Raw genomic sequence first — 18,278 nt, forward strand, 5'->3', positions numbered from 1 at the left:
GGTGTCAGCCAGCACAGATGTCCTATAGCTGAACACCAGGATCAGGATGGTCAGTAGTGCAAAGAAACACAAGGGAGTAAGGTAATATCGGCTATGGGACCATCCCCATGTCTCTCTAATATACTGGGACCAGGAGGGCTACAGCCCTGCAGACAACTAGGACAAAGGGAACATTAGCCTATTCAGTCTGCGCTCCTGTCTCTCACAGCCCAGGGTCGCCCTCTACTGGGCCCAGCAACCTGTGGTTGGTTCTTCGGGAAAGATCTCCAGCCTTAATTTGAAGACTACACTTGGCTGGGCTCTCTCTAGCCCAGGGGTCGGCAACCTTTCAGAAGTGCTGTGCGCCAAGTCTTCATTTATTCACTCTAATTTAAGGTTTCACGTGCTAGTAGTACATTTTAATGATTTTAGAAGGTCTCTTTCTATAAGTCTATAATATATAACAAAACTATTGTTGTATGTAAAATAAATACATTTTTGAAAATGTTTAAGAAGCTTAATTTAAAATTAAATTAAAATGCAGAGCCCCACAGACCGGTGGCCAGGACCCGGGCAGTGTGAGTGCCACTGAAAATCAGCTCGCGTGCCGCCTTCGGCACGCATGCCATAGGTTGCCTACCCCTGCTCTAGCCTGTCCTCTCCCCCTCAGAGCCAGGGGGAGGAGCCAGGGAAAGAACCCAGGAATCCTGACATACCTGATTCTAGCACCAGTTCCTACATAGTTGTGGGCACAGTGATAAGGTGAATGGTCTCCCCCTCTAGGGGCTGATCCTCCCAGAGAAGAACAGGAATTTGCTTGTGAAAGCTTTTTCCAAGGCACTTAGAACAAGGATCGAAACCCCCCCAGGGATGCAGCCACCTCCCTGCTCCCCCTGGGAGAGAGAGGATGGGGCACCAGCCCAGCTGGGGGACAGAGAGGCAGGTGCTGCAGAGGAGGATGCACTTGCACCAGGGGATTGGGAAGAGACTGGAGCTGCAGTGGAGTGTGGGGACTGTTAGATGGAAGGGGGTTAGAAGCTAGTCTCTTGATGACTTCTCTGTAGGGGAGTGGGGGAGGCACCCAAGATTAAGGTGGGGTTGCAGGCATGGGCACTAGGTATCCCTAAGCCTCCCACATCTGGGGAGGTACAGAGGGGACTCAGCCCAGGCCGCAGGGGATGGGGAAGGGGCAGTCTGCAGGGGTAGGGGGACAAACTACCAGCCTATGTCAATGTGGGGAGGGGTGGGATCTCACCTGGTTGGGGGGGGAGGGAGGGAGACTGCCATAGCCCAGGCCAAAGCGGGAGGGGAATGTTGGGGGATGTAGTCCAGGCCAATGGGACTGGTGTTTGGGAGCAGGGATGCTCAGCCAGTCCCTGCAGCTGCCAAGGATCCCACAGCTCATTCCAAACACCCTGACAAAGCTCTCCCCTGCCACATTGAATCAGTAGCAAAGCTAGGGATAGAATCCAGGAGTCCTGGCTCCCAGCCCTCTAGACCCCATTCCCCTCCCAGAGCTGGGGATAGAACCCAGGAGTCCTGGCCAGTTCTGTTGCCCTTCTCCAATAAGAACTACCCCATTGTAAATTTCATCCTAAACACGGACAGATTCTAGTGAAATCAGAACTTTATTGAGTCAATACAAAAAATCAAACAAACGCGTTAAAAGTCGCAGCATCCCAGCTCTCAAGGTGGCCGCAAGCCACATAGCGTTTAACCCCTCATCCCCATTTCTCCCACCCCAAGATAGCTTAAAGCACCCCTGCCCTGAAGGGATGCCAGGACCCACCGCCCACATGGAAACAACCCATTCCCAACAGGACAGATAGGTGTGAAAAGGCGCTGTGGAAATTCCTGCCTCATAGGACTACACTGCACATGGGTGAGGTGATGGAGCCCTGGGGTTTATCCGCAAGAAAAGAATGGAGATTGAATCCACTCAATATCCAGGGAGAGAAAGGACAGGGAGGGAGAGGGAGAAAGAACCCAGGAGTTCTGGCTCCCAGCACTTCCCTGCTTTAATTATTAGATCCCACTCCCTTCCCAAGAGTGCTAGCTTCCAGTCCCACTTGGAGGGGGACATGCAAATGGCATGAAGGATTGAGAACATACAGCGCCTGGGACATTCATTTTTAAAAAGAGTGCTTAAAAGCCCCGTAGCTCACAGATTCCTCGCCCCCATCCCGGGGGTGAAATTGAGGCAGCTGGGTGTGTGTTGGGGATTCTGATGGGTGAAACCACAGGACCATCTTCCAGTGGCAGATACAGTTAAGCCCAGGATAGACATGCCCAGAGACACTGAGTCCTTTCATGTGGGGGGGACTCCTTCTCCCGCTCTAATTACAACCTCCTACTTCAGAGTCATCCCAAACCAATCATCAGAGCCAAGTGAATTTCACATGCAGTGATGGGGGGCAGGGGGAGAAGCTGCTTGTGAGATTCATTGTATCCCTCCCTCCTCCAATGGATGTAGGACCAGCCAGTACAAAGAGGCCCCCACCCCAGGATCTGAGAGAGTAGTGCTGGGGCCAGAGAAAAGGGGGACACCGAACCAGGGCTGGGGTGGAACCAAATATCCTGCTTCTAAGAAAAATAGAGCTCAGCCCCCCCACCAAGAACCATGGTTGCTGGGTGGGGACAGAGCTGAGGGCACCACTGAAAAAAATCTTACCCAACACCAAAGAACCCCGTGATCTGACAGACTGACAACACGGAGGCCTGGAATGGAACTGAACGTCCTAGACAAAGCCTGGATCACACCCGTAACACCAATGTAAGTGCTAGCCCTATACTCTCTGGGAAAGACCCCCCCTGATTCCTTGGGGCTGAGGAGGGAGAAATCAAGCCACAATGAAAGGGGGGGAGGTTTCACAAGCTGGGGTGGCTGTTTTGTCCCCATTTCCCATCTCTGGAGACACCTGCAGCTAATCACTGGGTTGGCTCAGTCACGCTCTGTCTGTTGGGGAAGGCGCCACAGAGAGGGATGACACAGTGGGGAGGGACGAGGTGATCTGGGCTCTGAGAATCAGGGGTTCGAGCCCAACCCAGGGACACAATAAAAACAAACCACGTGGAGGTAAAATGCTTTTCTCTCTTTTTTTAATAAATTTAAGAACCACCCCCTCCCCCCCGAATGCAGCAACTAAAACAAACTAAAAGGAAACGGGGCTACGAGTCATAATCTTCCTCCTCCTCGTCCTGCGCTGGGGCGGGGGGTGCTGGCGCAGAGGGCATCATGGCAGGCAGGGCCGGGGGCACGGAGACGGGCATGGCCATGGTGGACTGTGGGGGGCAGGTGAAGTGCAAATATGGCGCCGGAGAGCTGGAGCCAGGGAGGGGAGAAGGAAGAAGGTTATTGTGGGGGAGGGGAGATCTACCCCACATTCCTCATCCCAACCCTTGGCCCAATCAGATCCAGGGGCCCTTCCAGTATCCCCACCCTGGATTAGACCCATAGTCCCATCCAGTCTGGTAGCCACCCCCTCCATCGGGGCGAGAGGCCCATCCAACCTGGTATGCCCCCACCCCTGTAACAGGGATCAGGCTCCATCTGGATCATACTTACTGCTATTAGGTTTCTAGTTATCACTACCCTTAAGTAGCTAATGCTCTGCTCTAACCACTAGATCCCACTCCCATCCCTGAATCAGGGATAGAACCCAGAACTCTTGTCCCCCCAGCCCAAGATCTAAGCACCAAGCAGCCACTGCCCAGCCCGTCAGCACTACTGAGCATGGGAGGCCCTCTGGATCCTGACTGGACAGGCCCCGATTCGTACCTGGGGAAGTGGGTGGTAGGGCGGCTGGGGGGCGTGGACTGGGACGTCTCCTCCTCCCCATCACTCTCGCTGTCCTCAGAATCCTCCTGTGGGGGCAGGGTAAGCAGAGAACTCAGCATGGAGATGGCACCACCTGAGGGACACAGTGACTGATGCTCCCCAGAGCTGGCCTCATGGGTAACTGAAGCAGAGAGAGTGGAAAGGGACTCACCCCGGGTCGAAATAGAACTCAAGAGTCCTGGCTCTCAGCATCGCCCCCTGCTGTAACCACCAGACCCTACACCCCTCCTGGGATACTCAGCCCATAGATCATACAGGGAGGCAGCCAGGAGAGGAACCTCCTAAGACAGGGGGAGGGGATGGCATTCCAGACCCTTCACCATCTGTGCCCCATGGGGGACTACCCCCTTCACTCAGCTCCCCATGCACCTCAGCAAGGCTCAGCCAGGACGGGGCACTGCTGCATGCAGGACGGAGCCTGCGGGCTGGGAGACACCTCCTGCCAGATTCACCTCCTGCTCGGAGTCCGTGCCTGACTGCTTTGGGTCCTTTCCTTTGCTGCCAGTGCCGCCGTTCTTCCGCCCACTGCCCGGCTTCCGGCCCCTGCATCCGGAGAAAGACCAAGGAGTCATCTGAAGAAGTGAGGTTCTTACCCACGAAAGCTTATGCTCCCAGTACTTCTGTTAGTCTCAAAGGTGCCACAGGACCCTCTGTTGCTTTTTACAGATTCAGACTAACACGGCTACCCCTCTGACACAAGGAGTCATTGGGGCACTGCCAACGGATGGGGGCTCCAGCAGAGATTGGTGCAGAAGGAATCTCTTGACCGCACCCAAAGGTCACCAACCCAGTCCCCTGACTCCACACCAGGGCTCCCTGGCCACATACCACCCCAATGATCTACAGCAACGCTTTGGGGTTCCACCTCCCAGCTCCCAACCCAGCCACAGCACTCCCCACTGGGACAGTCACCTACGACGTGTCCCAATCCCCCGTGGGATGCAACGGGGAAGAGGTATTTAGGAATCGCTTTGCCACATCACTGGAGTGTAGACATCTCTGGTGTGTGGCATGGTGGCTGGGTAACAGCACACAGCAACACGGCATGGGTTCGGGGTAGGAAGCAAAGAGAAGCCCCACACCGAGTTCTGACGGCAGAGCAGGGGTTTTGGGAGGCAGAATGGAATCAGCAGAATGGGAATTGAGCTAGGACACTGGAGTTCGTTTCCAGATTCTTAGTGAAGTGTGATCGCATCTGTAGTGACCACCATCTGTCGGTGTCTCTCTGCAGCACAGCGCCCCCTAGTGCTGTGCTGGGGCCAGCAGTGACTGAAAGGGGGCACATCCGGTACTGAGTCCCACCCGCTCCCTGCAGCACAATGGGGCATCAAGGCCAGCCCTGGCTGTGAGGGGAGAGTGCCCCCTACTGAGCCCCTGCCTCATTCCCTGTAGCACAGTGCCCATGGTGGCACATTGGGACATCGGCCAGCACAGGGTGCAAGGGAAGAGCACCACCTACTGAGCCCTTGCCCCTCTCCCTGTAGCACAGCGCCTCCTACTGCCCACCTCCTGGAGACCTTCTCGCCCTCAGCGTGGTTATCCTCCACATCTCCCTGCATGTCAGGCACCGAGGCCACCAGATCCTTGAGGAAGTCGAACTGCTGCTCCAGCTCTATGCACTGCTTCCTGCAGGGAGCGGAGAGCAGCTCAGACTCTGGGGGAGGGGACTGTAGCACCCCCACCCCCAGAAACCCTGGGGACCTGACCCCCAGCCCCTATTGGCTTCCTGAGGGCTACTAGAGACCCCCCATGGTGTATCCATCCCAGCTGGGGATGCAGGGTTTAAAGCCACCCCTTCCCCCTCCATAACAACACTAATCACCATTACCTCCATGAGCTTCACCCCTGCCTCCCCCCAGTTGAAAAGGGGGAAAACTGAGGCACAGAGGAAGGGAAGGGACTGTCCAGAAGTGCCACAGCGAGTTGGTGGCAAAGCAGGGAACAGAACCCAGGAGTCCTGGCTCCCAGCCCCCTGCTCCAAGAAAAGTGAGAGAAGTCTGTCCGTAGCAGGGCAGGTCTGCTTGTGGAGTAGATCTGGCATTTCCTTGCTCCAGTACTGCAGGGGTTAGGTCAAAAAGTCCCCAGCTGGGCAGAAGAGGGGGGAATGCAGGTGGAAGTAGGGTACTTACAGGTGGGAGGTGGTCATGGTCTTGGCATTTCTGGACTGTGTCACCTGACAGGCCTTCCTGAGGAGCGACTCCAGGAAGAGCTCCAGCGCCCGGGCTAGGGCAAGCCAAGGGTTAAGGGAACTCAGCACTGGGATCAGAACAGAACACCGCTTGTACTAGGACAGAGGTGGGCAAACTTTTTGGCCTGAGGGCCACATTGGGTTTCATAAATTGTATGGAGGGAGGGTTAGGGAAGGGGGTCGTGGCCTGGCCCCCACCTCCTATCTGCCCCCCCCGGGACTCCTGCCCCATCCAACCCCCCATTCCCTGACGGCCCCCCCGGGACCCCTGCCCCATCCACATACCCCCGCTCCCTGTCCCCTGACCACCCCCGGAGCTCCGCTGCCCCATCCAACCCCTCCTTTCATTCCTGACAGCCCCCTGGGATCCCTGCCTCATCCAACCACCCCTTCTCCTTGTCCCCTGACTGCCCCTGCCATCCCATCCAACCCCCACTCCTTCCTGACTGCCCCCCCGGGACCCCTGCCTCCATTCAACCCCAGTTCCCCCCTGACCCCTATCCACATCCCCACCCCCTGCCCACCACCCCGAACTCCCCTGCCCTCTATCCAACCCCCCTCACCCGGAGCTGGGCCACGCCACCACTGCCACCACGCAGCACAGAGACCGGGTCAGGCCGGGCTCTGCAGCTGCGCTGCCCCAGGAGCTCACAGCCCTGCCGCCCAGAGCATTGGGCTGATGGCAGAACGAGCGAGCGAGCTGAGGCTGCGGGGGAGGGGGAACAGTGGAGGAGGGGCCGGGGCTAGCCTCCCGGGCCAGGAGCTTGGGCAGGACGGTCCCGCGGGCTGGATGTGTCCCGCAGGCCGTAGTTTGCCCACCTCTGTACTCGGATCATAGTTCATGCGGATAGAACCCAAGAGTCCTGGCTCCCAGCCATCCCCCATCCTGCTCTGACCCACTAGCCCTCCTCCCCTCCCAGAGGTAGGGATAGAACCAGGAGACCTGGCTCCCAGTCCCTCCCATCGCCCCAGTCTAAGACCACTCCCTCCCAGAGCTCGGACAGAACCCAGGAGTTCTGACTCCCATCCTCCTCCCGCCACTTGAACCACTAGATGAGCTGCCTCTGATTCTCTGTCTAACCTGTTGTTGTAATTAGCCACCAGCCAGGGCAATGAAACCTACAGGATGATGAACCAAGCCTGTCTGAGAGGGAGATCCCCCAGGATTGGCCGGAGCACAAGGCGGCAATTGGGGTTTCAGGAGTGGGAGCTGGGCACCACAGCACTCCCAAGGATACATATAATGACAGGGACGGCAGCGGCCACCTTCCCAATCTCCTCATCCGTCTGCATGATCTTCTTGATCCGGGCCTGGAGGGGAGACGAGAGGAAATAGTTAATATCAGGGGTGGGGTGTTATGAACTGCCCCCAGGGCCCCACCCTCCTATCAACAGTCAGTGCCAGGAACATGGCTATGTGGACCAGAGAGAGCGCCCCCTAGAGGGGAAAGGCACCTTAACTCATTTCCCTGAACCAGCCAGTCTCCTGCCCTAACAGCAAAAGGCCCCAGATCCCATTCCATGCCCCTTGGAACCAGCCAGTCCCTGACCTAGGGCTGGATCGAGGTTTGTTGCATGGGTTGGTTCCTGAGTTAGAGTTGTTATGGTGCGGTGTGTGGTTGCTGGTGAGAATATGCTTAAGGTTGGCGGGCAGCTTCCACCCCGGACACACCACACGATCCATCGTCTACAGCCAAGCGCTGAGGTACAACCGCATCTGCTCCAACCCCTCAGACAGAGACCAACACCTACAAGATCTTCACCAAGCATTCTCAAAACTACGATACCCACACAAGGAAATAAAGAAACAAATCAACAGAGCCAGACGTGTACCCAGAAACCTCCTGCTACAAGACAGGCCCAAAAAAGAAACCAACAGAACTCCACTGGCCATCACCTACAGTCCTCAGCTTAAACCTCTCCAACGCATCATCAGTGATCTACAACCCATCCTGGACAATGATCCCTCACTTTCACAGACCTTGAGAGGTAGGCCAGTCCTCGCCCACAGACAACCCGCCAACCTTAAGCATATTCTCACCAGCAACCACACACCGCACCATAACAACTCTAACTCAGGAACCAACCCATGCAACAAACCTTGATGCCAACTCTGCCCACATATCTACACCAGCAACACCATCACAGGACCTAACCAGGTCAGCTACAACATCACCGGCTCATTCACCTGTATGTCCACCAATGTTATATATGCCATCATGTGCCAGCAATGCCCCTCTGCTATGTACATTGGCCAAACTGGACAGTCACTACACAAGAGGATAAATGGACACAAGTCAGATATCAGGAATGGCAATATACAAAAACCTGTAGGAGAACACTTCAACCTCCCTGGCCACACAATAGCAGATGTAAAGGTAGCCATCTTACAGCAAAAAAACTTCAGGACCAGACTCCAAAAAGAAACTGCTGAGCTCCAGTTCATTTGCAAATTTGACACCATCAGATCAGGATTAAACAAAGACTGTGAATGGCTATCCAACTGCAGAAGCAGTTTCTCTTCCCTTGGTGTTCACACCTCAACTGCTAGCAGAGGACCTCACCCTCCCTGATTGAACTAACCTCCTTATCTCCATACTGATTTATACCTGCCTCTGGAAATTTTCATTACTTGCATCTGAAGAAGTGAAGTTCTTACCCACGAAAGCTTATGCTCCCAATACTTCTGTTAGTCTTAAAGGTGCCACAGGACCCTCTGTTGCTTTTTTCAAGAGACATGTCTTGCCCAAAGTCACAGAGGGAATATATAGCACAGCCAGGCACTGAACACAGATCTCCAGCCCATCCAGTCCCAGTCTTAACCACAAAGTCTGAACCGTAGCTTTGGGAACTGAAGGGGGATGGGGGCTAGATTCAGTGCTGCCAACTCTCATGATCTTACCATCAATTTCACAGTATAAATCCCCAGCTTGTTGACTCAAGAGATTCAGGGAGAATCACAGCTTTTATTTAAAGCTTATCATCTTGACCCTTAAAAGCTCCTCCCCAGAGCAAAAGGCAAACAAAATACACCCCCCCATTGATTTTTTTTAATCATGTTTTTTAAGGGCCTGATCCCAGATTTTTAATCATTTGAGGATGGCAAAGCAGATTTCAGTCATTTGGTGGGGGGGAGGCATCAGGGACCCCAACCCAGGAAAGGAGGAAATGAAACTGACAGGGAAGAGAAGTTGAAACTGACCAGGCTGCTTTCAGCTCCCATCCTACCCCAATGCTGAATATGTGACCGAGATAGAAAAGGAGTGCTTTGTGGTGTGAGTAGGCCCCACTGAATCCCAGGGAAAAAGGAGGCCTATAAACAGTAAATCTATCCACTTCTTCCACAGTGGCAGCCCCCTCCTGCCATTCCAATAAGAACCTTTCCCACTTTTGACTGAGGTCCTCCACCCTACAGTAGAGTCCCCGGGGAGGCGAGTCCGGAATGAACCCATTTTATGGAAAGGGGAGCAGAGGGAAGTGTCCCTTCCACCCTTACTAGGACAGCACACATGGCAGTGCTTGGGTTAGAACCCAGGAGTCCTGGCTCCCGTGCAACCCGCCTTCCCCCCGACCCCTCTGGCCACGCTGTAACCCACTAGACCCTACTCGCCACCCAGAACCAGGGATAGAACCCAGGAATCCTAAGGCAGACCACAGTCTCACTGGACAAGATAGTCTGAACTGCACACATTCCCCCATTGGCCCACCAGAGATGGTGTCCCAAAGGATAGGTGTGGGGAATTCATCATCCTTTGGGGGAGTGGGAAAAGAGAGCCTTTGGGTGAGGGAGGCAGTTCAATATAGTTAGGGGGTGTTCATGAAGAGCCAGACCCCTATATGGATTGGGTGCACTGACCAGAGAGGTCATGGGAGGGGAGATGAGACTTCATCAGGGAGGGGGTTGCCAGAGGATCCCTGAAGAGGTGGGAGATCAACATAATGAGGCCAGATCATAGGGGGAAGGGTCTTCAGGGGGAAGGGGCATCCTTGTGGGGATTAGCAGTGGGTGGTATGGGGAGGAATCCCTATATGGGGCTGTGGGGATCCCTGTAGGGGGAAGACTGTAGCAGGAACATCCTTATGGGACAGCAGGGGAGTCCTATATAGGAGGCACACACTATAGGGAGAAGTGGAGAGTCCAAGTATGTCTCTGAAGTGCACAGGGGACCCTATAAAAGAGGAGGCAGCAGAAGCATCCCTATGGGGGAAGGAGACAATGTTGGACTGGGGCCAGTAAAGGGAGGAAGAGGAAAACTGGGCCTGGGGGGATAGGTCCAGGCTTTGGAAAAAAGAGGCTGGTGGGCTGGACTTGCTGGGAAAGGAGTGAGCTAGGCCAGACCTGGTGTGGGGGAGGATGCGGGGTTCACAGGGGCTCAGGCTGACCCAGCGGTGTGGGGAGAGCGTCTTATGGGGTGTTGGGGGCTAGGCTGGGCCAGAAGGATTGGAACAGGGGCATGAGTATGAGGATTGCCCACGAGTGGGCTAGACCGGCCCAGGGGTGCCATGCTGGACCAGAGAGGTTGGCTTAAGGGTGCCAGGGGTTGCTAGGCCAGCCTGGGGAGATGGGGTTAAGGGGTGCCTGTGGGTGGGCTAGGCCGGCCCAGGGGGAGGGTCAGGTTAGGGGTGCCAGGGTGTGTGTGTCAGATTAGGGGTGCTGTGGGGGGGTGCACTAGGTCGGGAGCAGGTTGGGTTAGGGGTGCTGGGGGGGCGCTAGGACGGACCAGGGGGTGTGGTTGGGGGTGCCAGGGAGAGCTAGGCTGGCCTGGGGGGGGGGGTCGGGTTGGGGGTGCTGGGGTTGGGGAGCTTGGCCGGTCCAAGGGCTGGGGGGATCAGGGGGCACTAGGCCAGCCCAGGGAGACGGTGTTAAGGGGTGCCTGTGGGTAGGTTAGGCCAGCCCCGGGGGTTGGGTTAGGGATGCCGGGGAGCTAGGCCGTCCCGGGGGCTGGGGTTAGGGTGCTGGGGGGGGGAGCGCTAGGCCCGGGGAGGTGGGGTTGGGGGTACCGGGGGGGGGGCACTAGGCCGGCCCGGGGGTTGGCTGTGCTGGGGCGCTAGGCCGGCCCGGGGGGGGTCGGGCTGGGGTGCTGAGGAGCTAGGCCGGGGTGGGGGTGCCGGGGTCGCTAGGCCGGCCCGGGGGGGTGCCGGGGGGGGACTAGGCCGGCCCGGGGGCTGGGGGTGCCAGCCGGGGGCTGGGGGTGCCAGCCGGGGGCTCGGACCCGCACTCACCGGCGGGAAGCGCGCGTTGTATTTCTTTTTTTTGCTCGGCATCGCGGGGCTCAGGCTCAGTCTCCAGCAGCGGCAGCAGCGACCCCAGCCCGCCCCGCCGCGCTCCGCCCCGCCGGCTCCCGGCGTCGCCCGCCGCCACACCGGCCGCCTGGGTCCTAGCGCCACCGGAACATGCCAGCGCCGGGCTGACTCCATCCATTGCCCTTCCCCCCTGACTCCTCCCTTTTCCAGCCCCCTCCCCCCGCGCGCTGGGACCCCCCTCGCCCTTAGCACAGGTGCCCCCCTGTGACTTTCCGTCCCCCGCCCCCGATCTCCCCCTCCCACCGCATTTCTCCGTTCTCACAGGACGGGGTCCTCCAATGCCACCTCCAGTGTCTCCCCCCTGCCTCAGGGTCCCCCTTCCCGCAGTACCAGGACCTAGGGGCCCACAACTCTACTCTCTCTACCAGCCACCAGGACTGGTGTCCTCCATCTGCTATTCCGCCTCCTCTCTTCTCCCTCTTCCAGCCATCCCAGAGAAAGCAGATCTTACAGCCCCTCCTCCATGCCAAAGGGTCCTGGGGTCCCCCATCACCAGGCTATGGAGGCCCTCCAAAAGCCACCCAGTTCCTGAGACATGGGCTCCCTGGGATTGCTTGCTCCCCATCCCTGGAAGATGGAGGATCCATGGTGTCCCAGGTTGGCCCCCACCACCAGAGATGGGGGGGCTATGAAGTCTCTGTGCCCTCCCCACCTCCCTATGGAGGGTCTGAGGCAAGCCCCCTTTCCCTGAGCAGGTAGATTGAGTTCCACAGATCGCTATCCATGGGTCTGAGGTTCTCCTGGAACACTAAGGATGGCAGAGGGACTTTGCTTTTGCACTGATGTACGTAAGAACGGCCACACTGGGTCAGACCAAAGGTATCTTGTCTTCCAACAGTGGCCAACGCCAGATGCCCCAGAGGGAATGTCTTTGGCTCTTTCCCCCTCTCTCAGCCACGTGCCCTACCCCGCTACATCTCAGTGCTGGGCAAGGGAGCCCTGTATAAACAGCCTGTGTCCCATCCCAGAGGTGGCTGCACCGGGTGAGGAGTCCCTGTATAATGGCCCCAGTGGGGGTTTAACACCCATTACTCCCACAGAACACCGCTCAGGGTCAGGCTATGAGCCTGCCATTGGCTTGGGGCCCTCTGCGATGCCTTGCTCGCCTTTCCGCCATGGGCCACTAAACCCAGCTGCGGTGTCTTGGCCGCAGTCCAGCCCCACGAGCCTGCGCACGCACAGGGACCGCGGAGCGCGCTGGAGTCACAGCCACAAACTGCTGGGCGGGGGGAGGGGCTCAGGCTGGAGCGGATTGGTTGTTGTAGCCCCGCCCCCAGCCCCAGAGAATCCTCTTCCGTACGCTAGCCCCCGCCCACTCTCTGATTAGCCCCTCCTATACCACCGTACCACATCCGGGTCTCTCACTTCATCCCTCCCGGCTCCGCGTTTCCCCATCCGGGTTAGGCCGAGGCCCCGCCCCCGTGGCCGTTACCCCCGTGTGAGGCGGAGCGGGGGGGCTGCAGTATGGGGGCGGTCGGGAGCTGAGCGTGGGAAGGGGCCGGTGAGGCTTAGCCCTGGCGGGCGCTTGCGAAACTGTCTCGGGAGGGGCCCAGCGGCGCTGCGTGGGGAGGAGGGGGCCTGGCGGGCGCGCCGGAGGGGTGTCCCCTGCCGCCGTGTGCAGCCCTGGAGGTGCCCGCGGGCTTTGCTCCGCGTTCGCTCAGAGTGAGAGGGGGGCAGGACTCCTGGGTTCTTCCTAGCTTTTGGGGGGAGGGAGTGAGCTCTGGTGGGTTAGAATGGGGGGGGGCAGGACTCCTGGGTTCTTCCTAGCTTTTGGGGGGAGGGAGTGGGCTCTGGTGGGTTAGAATGGGGGGGCACGACTCCTGGGTTCTCTTCCCAGCTTTTGGGGGGAGGGAGTGGGCTCTGGTAGGTTAGAATGGGGGGGGCAGGACTCCTGGGTTCCCTTCCCAGCTTTTGGGGGGAGGGAGTGGGCTCTGGTGGGTTAGAATGGGTGGGAGGGAAGCAGGACTCCTGGGTTCTCTTCCCAGCTCTGCTTCAGAGCTGCTGGGTGGGTGAATCCCTTTCAGCATTTCAGTTTATCCCATCTGTAATAAAGAGGTTAATGATACTAACTCCCACTGTCTCTCCTTAAAGCCCCTTGAGGTGGGACATATCTCATTCTGTACCACCAGCAGCATCTCTTGAGGGGAGAAGAGTCATAATCCTCAAGTTGACACTGTGCTATGACAATCTAGGGATCTTCAGGGTGGGCGAGAATCGCTAAGTGGTACGGGACAAGCCAATTCAAGCGTTCTTGGCCTGACAAAGGAATGGATGTTGCTAGCCTCAGTACATGAAGTGTTTGTGTCATGCCCCCTGCCTTTCCCACTGTGCTGTGTGGGGAAGGGTCCCAGTGGGGAAGTGGCTGAGTGCAGCTGATCTAGGACAAGTTTAAAAGACACAGTGGGGGATCTGGAGCTTATACCCTGTTGGCATAGTAGTGTTTCTAACTGAGCTGTACAGATCATTTAGTGTGCTCTGCTCTCTGTCCTCCACGGTGAGCCATGATTTTTCTTTAATAGGAAAGTTGAAGCAGCATCTTTGTGGGGCATGTACAGCAGGCAGCCTGCCAAGCACTGCTACACAGGTCCTCAGTTGCATTTCCAGGTGGCCTTTACATTAGTGTTGCTCGTTACAAGCCCTTGATTGCTCGTCCTGCATTTGGATACCCATCCTGCATTGTGTTCACTTCCCCAGCAGCCCACGAACACAGGTAAATTATTCTGGTTCATGGATGGGAACTAATGGGGTGTCTCAATTAACAGTGGGCAAGGAGCCTCTGGGATGGGTTATAGGGGACAGTCCTGCTGTGCGGGGATGGGAGCTAATGGGGGTCTCCATCCATAGTGGGCAGAGTCCTGAAGGAGATCGGGGGTACTAATGGGAGTGGGGGAATCTCTATTCATACTGGGCAGTGTCCTGGGGGATGGACTCTAGGGGTTGATTTTGGCCAAGGTCCTGCTGTGAAGATTGGGCTAGATGGTACATCATCGTGTTGCTTCCAATCTCCCTGACCCTTCCATCCTAGGTTCCATCCTTCCACCAGCCAGTGAGCGATGTCAGACCAGGACGATGGTGATATGGGGAAGGGAGGGGCCTTCTCGGCCGAGCACCTGGCCGCTGAGTCCATGGCAGCCGACATGGACCCCTGGGTGGTGTTTGATGCACGAAAGACCCCACGGGCCGAGTTCGAGGAGTGGCTGCAGACCTACCAGCCCTCGCGGGTGTCTCGTTTTGGGGACCCTGAGCGCCGCACTGAGCCTGTGGGCTGGATTGCCATCTACGGTCCAAACTACTGTCCAGAGTCAGGTGATGTGGTGGGGCTGCAGGAGGCCTGGGAGCGGCTCCAGATCAGTGGGCGCCATGTCACCTTCGACACTATCCGCGAGCTGGCACTCAACCACTGCGTCCTTACCGGCAAGTGGCTGATGCACCTGGACACCGGCTTCAAGGTGGACCATGCCTGGAGTGGCATTGCCCGCTCCGTGTTGGAGGGGCACTTTGGGGTGGCCAAAGTCAGCCCCTGCTACCCCAACTCGGACCGCAAGCATGTCATCTGCATCTACACAGATGACTTCACCGACGAGGAGAAGGTGATGGATGCGGACGCTGCCATCCGGGGCACTGGCGTCAAGTGCCTGCTCTCCTACAAGCCCGATGTCTACACCTACCTAGGCATCTACCGGGACAATCGCTGGCATCTCTGCCCCACCATCTACGAGAGCAAGTTCGACCTAGAGTGCATCCCCTGCCGCTCCCGTATCATCAACAAAGTCAGCAACACTGAGGTGACTTAGACTGGGCCCCGCTCCCCAGCTGGCAGTTCCTCCTTTCCCCTCTCCAACAGCTGGCACCAATGCCTCCCAACTGTGCTCTGAAACTAATTACATTTTGATTGGTCTGTTTGGTGTGGCCTGCACTTAATGTATATAGAACCTAGAGTGGATTGGAGGCCCCACGCAGACTACAAATCCCAGCATGCAATGCTCCACGCTTCTGTAACAGGCTCCCTCTTTCAAAGGACAGGTCCTCTGCTGGTAACTGCTACTAGCTGTGATCCTTCGGTCAGCAGGGAGGAGCATTGGCTGCTGGGAGATGTAGTCTCTGCTGGTCACACCTCTGTTAAAGATGACAGTGGACTATCTTGCAGGATTCTCAGCCACGTTTGGCACACTCCTGCATGATGCAGCACTGACCATGCCGCTAGCTGGCTCTATATTAATGAGGTTCTCCCTGTTTCCCTGGAAAGCCACCTCTGCTCCCCTGGGCTGCAGTCACTTTCATAGAAGACTCAGGAGGTCCTTGCGACCAACTGGCACTGTCTCTTTAAATTCCCAAAGCCCCTGGGGTTTGCTGGTGCCACTCTGCATGCTTATTAACTCCTTCATGGTCTGTGTGTTAATATATAGCCGAGGGCTAGGGCTGTGGGTTCAACTCACCACTACTACCTTCCAGGGATATTTGTATGTTGAAAGTGCCACAGCTCCCAGTAGCCTGTCCTTTAGGAAAGCCCTTTCCCTGAGACACAGAGCTCACTTAGAGCTCAGAATTGCCTCCTCTACTGCTCATGCAGCAGCAGCTGGGTGATGTTTCCAACAGCCTTCTCAGTAACTAGTTCTCTCTCTAGCCATTGCAGCCCCTCATTGGTGGGGGAAAGGGTGCCACATGAAAGAAGTCACAGGTCTCTGCAGGGCCCATTAAGGTGTCTGAGGGTAACAGGAGCAGGGCCATGGCTCTTGGAAAACAGGAGGAAGTAGTAGGTGTCCACTGCCACCCCCACTAAGTACTGTAGATCCTTCACTGAGCCTGTTCCCCATACAGCTCTCAGAACATAGGGTCTGTGCACATACATCTCTGGCTCTTCCCACCCTGGAAAAGGGCTGTATGTCAAGTTCTCTGAAGGGCGTGGATTGTTTAACCCCCCTTTTGGGGACATTTAACAGTCAAAGGGGTTGTAGATACAGCACTGGAGCCCCTCTGCCTGCTTTAGGAACCATGAATAGCTGTTGTCTCCTTGCCCAGAGGCCTGCTCTGCTCTATGCAAAGGTTGTCTTTAAAATGCCTCTCCTGGGGCTTGAGCATGTTGAATCCTGACCCTCACTGGTGGGGAAGGGAAAGCAGGAAGGAACCTCAGGGCTCCTGGGGATGACAGTGGAGCAAGGGGGTTGTATCTTTCCTGCAGGGTGTTTCTGCCAGCTGTTCAATGGGTGTTTGAGATGTAAACAGGATTAATAAAAACAACTCCTCTCCAGTGAATGGGGTTCTATTTCTTGGGGTGAGGAGGCCACAACACCCTGGTGGGGCAGGTCCAATGCCAGCTGGGTGGCCCAAGCACTGTTAACATCCCCCCTTCTGTGCAAAGGGAGGGGCATGTCCTGTGTCCCTGCAAGTAGCTGCCCTCCTGCTGGGGAGAGATTGGGGGGAGGAGGGCCTTGCTGTGGGACACATGAAAGCTCTTCTCACACAATCCTGGCCTCTTGCTTGATGACTGGAGTTAAGGCAGCCTGGAGCAGAGATGCCTCTGCAGGATAATGGGGGGTGAGGGAGGGGAAACAAATAGCAGAGGGTGCATGTGGGTGGGAGAGGGCACGGAGTGTAATATACAGGCTGTGGATTAGCCAGCAGGGGGCACCACCAGCACCCAAAATGATGGGCTGGAAGAGGGAGGAGCATAAGCTGACACCTAGTGGCTGGGAACTCCCTTTAGCTACAACCCTGGATGGTGTGTTTGCATCCCTGCTCCCCAGCCGTCCTCACTTCTGGCCCCAGCTACAGCTGGGACTAGAACCCAGGAGCCTTGATCCCCAATCCCACCCCATCCTCTGAACAGGTAATGGCACATCTAAGATGGCCTAATTGAAGCAGGGAGAGGAAACGGGGATCCCTGTAGTTTCTTACTGGGACTTCAGCTTTAAGCTCAACACTGGGCCAAGAGCCATCTCTGAATTCCTGGGGTCTAGAAGCTGGGGAAGAGACCCCCACCCCAACCCCAACCCCAAAAACAGACAGCCCAGCATCTCCTCCCCCTGAGCCACCAGTGGATCCATTCCCTTACGTTCTTTATAACCCACAGTGGACCTGGGACATATTCCTGCTGCCTTGTCCTCTGCTCGCTCTTTGGCTAGTTGATGAGAAAAAAAAGCTGGAGTGGTGGATTTCTACTTGATGATTCATAGAGTTCAAGGCCAGAAGGGACCAATAGATCATCCAGGCTGATGCTCTTGACTATCACAAGCCATTCAGTTCCACCCTCTTACCTCTGTATTGACTCCAGTGATTTGAGTTAGACCAAAGCATTTCAGTCCTCAGGAGACTAATCTGTTGTGAGCCCTGGGCAGAGAATGGTCCCCAAGGCCCTTGCGATGGCAGGGAATTGATGTGACAGATGCCCAGATGATCCTAGCAGGTGATCCATGCCACAGAGGAAGGTGAAAACCCCAAGGTCCCTGCCAATCTGACCTGGGGAAAATTCCTTCCCAGCCCTCAATCTTGTGATCAGCTGGACCCTGCACATCTGGGCAAGACCCACCACCCAGGCAGCTTTGCTTTTGAATGCCTGGTTGGATGCCCCTGGAATATGGGAACTCCCACTGAATTTTACTGCAGAATTGAAGGGGGTGGAAAAACACTCTGTGGAAGGAAGGTTGGGAGCGTTCATCTTCAAGAGGGGAGAAAAGGATATAAAATTATGGGAGAGGTGGCAGTGTGGGCACTTTGGTTTGCTCTGCCTTGTGGCCCAAAGACCTAACTGATGAACAGCAAAGCTCTAGGTCTAGTTAGCCTGGGGAACTCTATCAGAGGGCCACATTGAGGCTGCAAATTTATGACTGAAAGAGCAAGTGGCCATTTATCTGGATAAGAACAGCCAGCCACTAGTCACTATGGGATATTAAACTGATGCTTCATCTTAAATTGCTCTCAACAATTAGGGGGCAGGATGAGACCTTCATAGGGGCAGATTATGCCACAGTT

General features: G+C 56.3%; 2 protein-coding genes across 8 annotated transcripts; one reads left to right on the plus strand and one right to left on the minus strand.

Annotated features, from left to right (window-relative positions):
* Window positions 1-1,591: 1,591 nt before the first annotated feature.
* Window positions 1,592-11,414, minus strand: DRAP1 (DR1 associated protein 1). Of its 5 annotated transcripts, XM_065551091.1 has the most exons (8): window positions 11,229-11,356; window positions 8,194-8,275; window positions 7,244-7,316; window positions 5,947-6,040; window positions 5,324-5,443; window positions 4,270-4,360; window positions 3,758-3,843; window positions 1,592-3,301 (listed from the first exon to the last, which is right to left on the minus strand). In XM_065551091.1, exons 2-8 carry the CDS (start codon window positions 8,254-8,256, stop codon window positions 3,148-3,150), a joined length of 681 nt encoding a protein of 226 aa, XP_065407163.1. In that variant the 5' UTR covers window positions 8,257-8,275; window positions 11,229-11,356; the 3' UTR covers window positions 1,592-3,147. The 5 variants fall into 5 exon arrangements, with proteins under 5 accessions (XP_065407163.1, XP_005305534.1, XP_065407164.1 ...); XM_005305477.5 differs by lacking the exon at window positions 8,194-8,275 and having other exon boundaries at window positions 11,229-11,410; XM_065551092.1 differs by lacking the exon at window positions 5,324-5,443 and having other exon boundaries at window positions 11,229-11,363.
* Window positions 11,415-12,607: 1,193 nt separating this feature from the next.
* Window positions 12,608-16,562, plus strand: C7H11orf68 (chromosome 7 C11orf68 homolog). 3 transcript variants are annotated; one of them, XM_065551096.1, is made up of 4 exons: window positions 12,670-12,810; window positions 13,401-13,533; window positions 13,829-14,019; window positions 14,335-16,562. In XM_065551096.1, exon 4 carries the CDS (start codon window positions 14,363-14,365, stop codon window positions 15,101-15,103), a length of 741 nt encoding a protein of 246 aa, XP_065407168.1. In that variant the 5' UTR covers window positions 12,670-12,810; window positions 13,401-13,533; window positions 13,829-14,019; window positions 14,335-14,362; the 3' UTR covers window positions 15,104-16,562. The 3 variants fall into 3 exon arrangements, with proteins under 3 accessions (XP_005305537.2, XP_065407168.1, XP_065407167.1); XM_005305480.4 differs by lacking the exon at window positions 13,401-13,533 and having other exon boundaries at window positions 12,608-12,810; XM_065551095.1 differs by lacking the exon at window positions 12,670-12,810 and adding an exon at window positions 12,845-12,971 and having other exon boundaries at window positions 13,401-14,019.
* The last annotated feature ends 1,716 nt before the right edge of the window (window positions 16,563-18,278 follow it).

Source organism: Chrysemys picta, chromosome 7, assembly GCF_011386835.1.
Source record: "Chrysemys picta bellii isolate R12L10 chromosome 7, ASM1138683v2, whole genome shotgun sequence".
In the NCBI taxonomy this organism is placed as follows: domain Eukaryota; kingdom Metazoa; phylum Chordata; order Testudines; family Emydidae; genus Chrysemys; species Chrysemys picta.

Excerpts from the sequence above, each read along its gene's own strand:
- DRAP1 (XM_065551091.1), bottom strand. The coding sequence starts at position 8,256 with ATGTACATAGCAGAGGGGCATTGCTGGCACATGATGGCATATATAACA. Across the intron at positions 6,041-7,243 it reads TGCCGTCCCTGTCATTATAT|CCCGGGCGCTGGAGCTCTTC; the intron begins GTATCCTTGGGA and ends GGCTTGCCCTAG. Across the intron at positions 3,302-3,757 it reads CCTACCACCCACTTCCCCAG|CTCTCCGGCGCCATATTTGC; the intron begins GTACGAATCGGG and ends CCCTGGCTCCAG.
- C7H11orf68 (XM_005305480.4), top strand. The coding sequence starts at position 14,363 with ATGTCAGACCAGGACGATGGTGATATGGGGAAGGGAGGGGCCTTCTCG.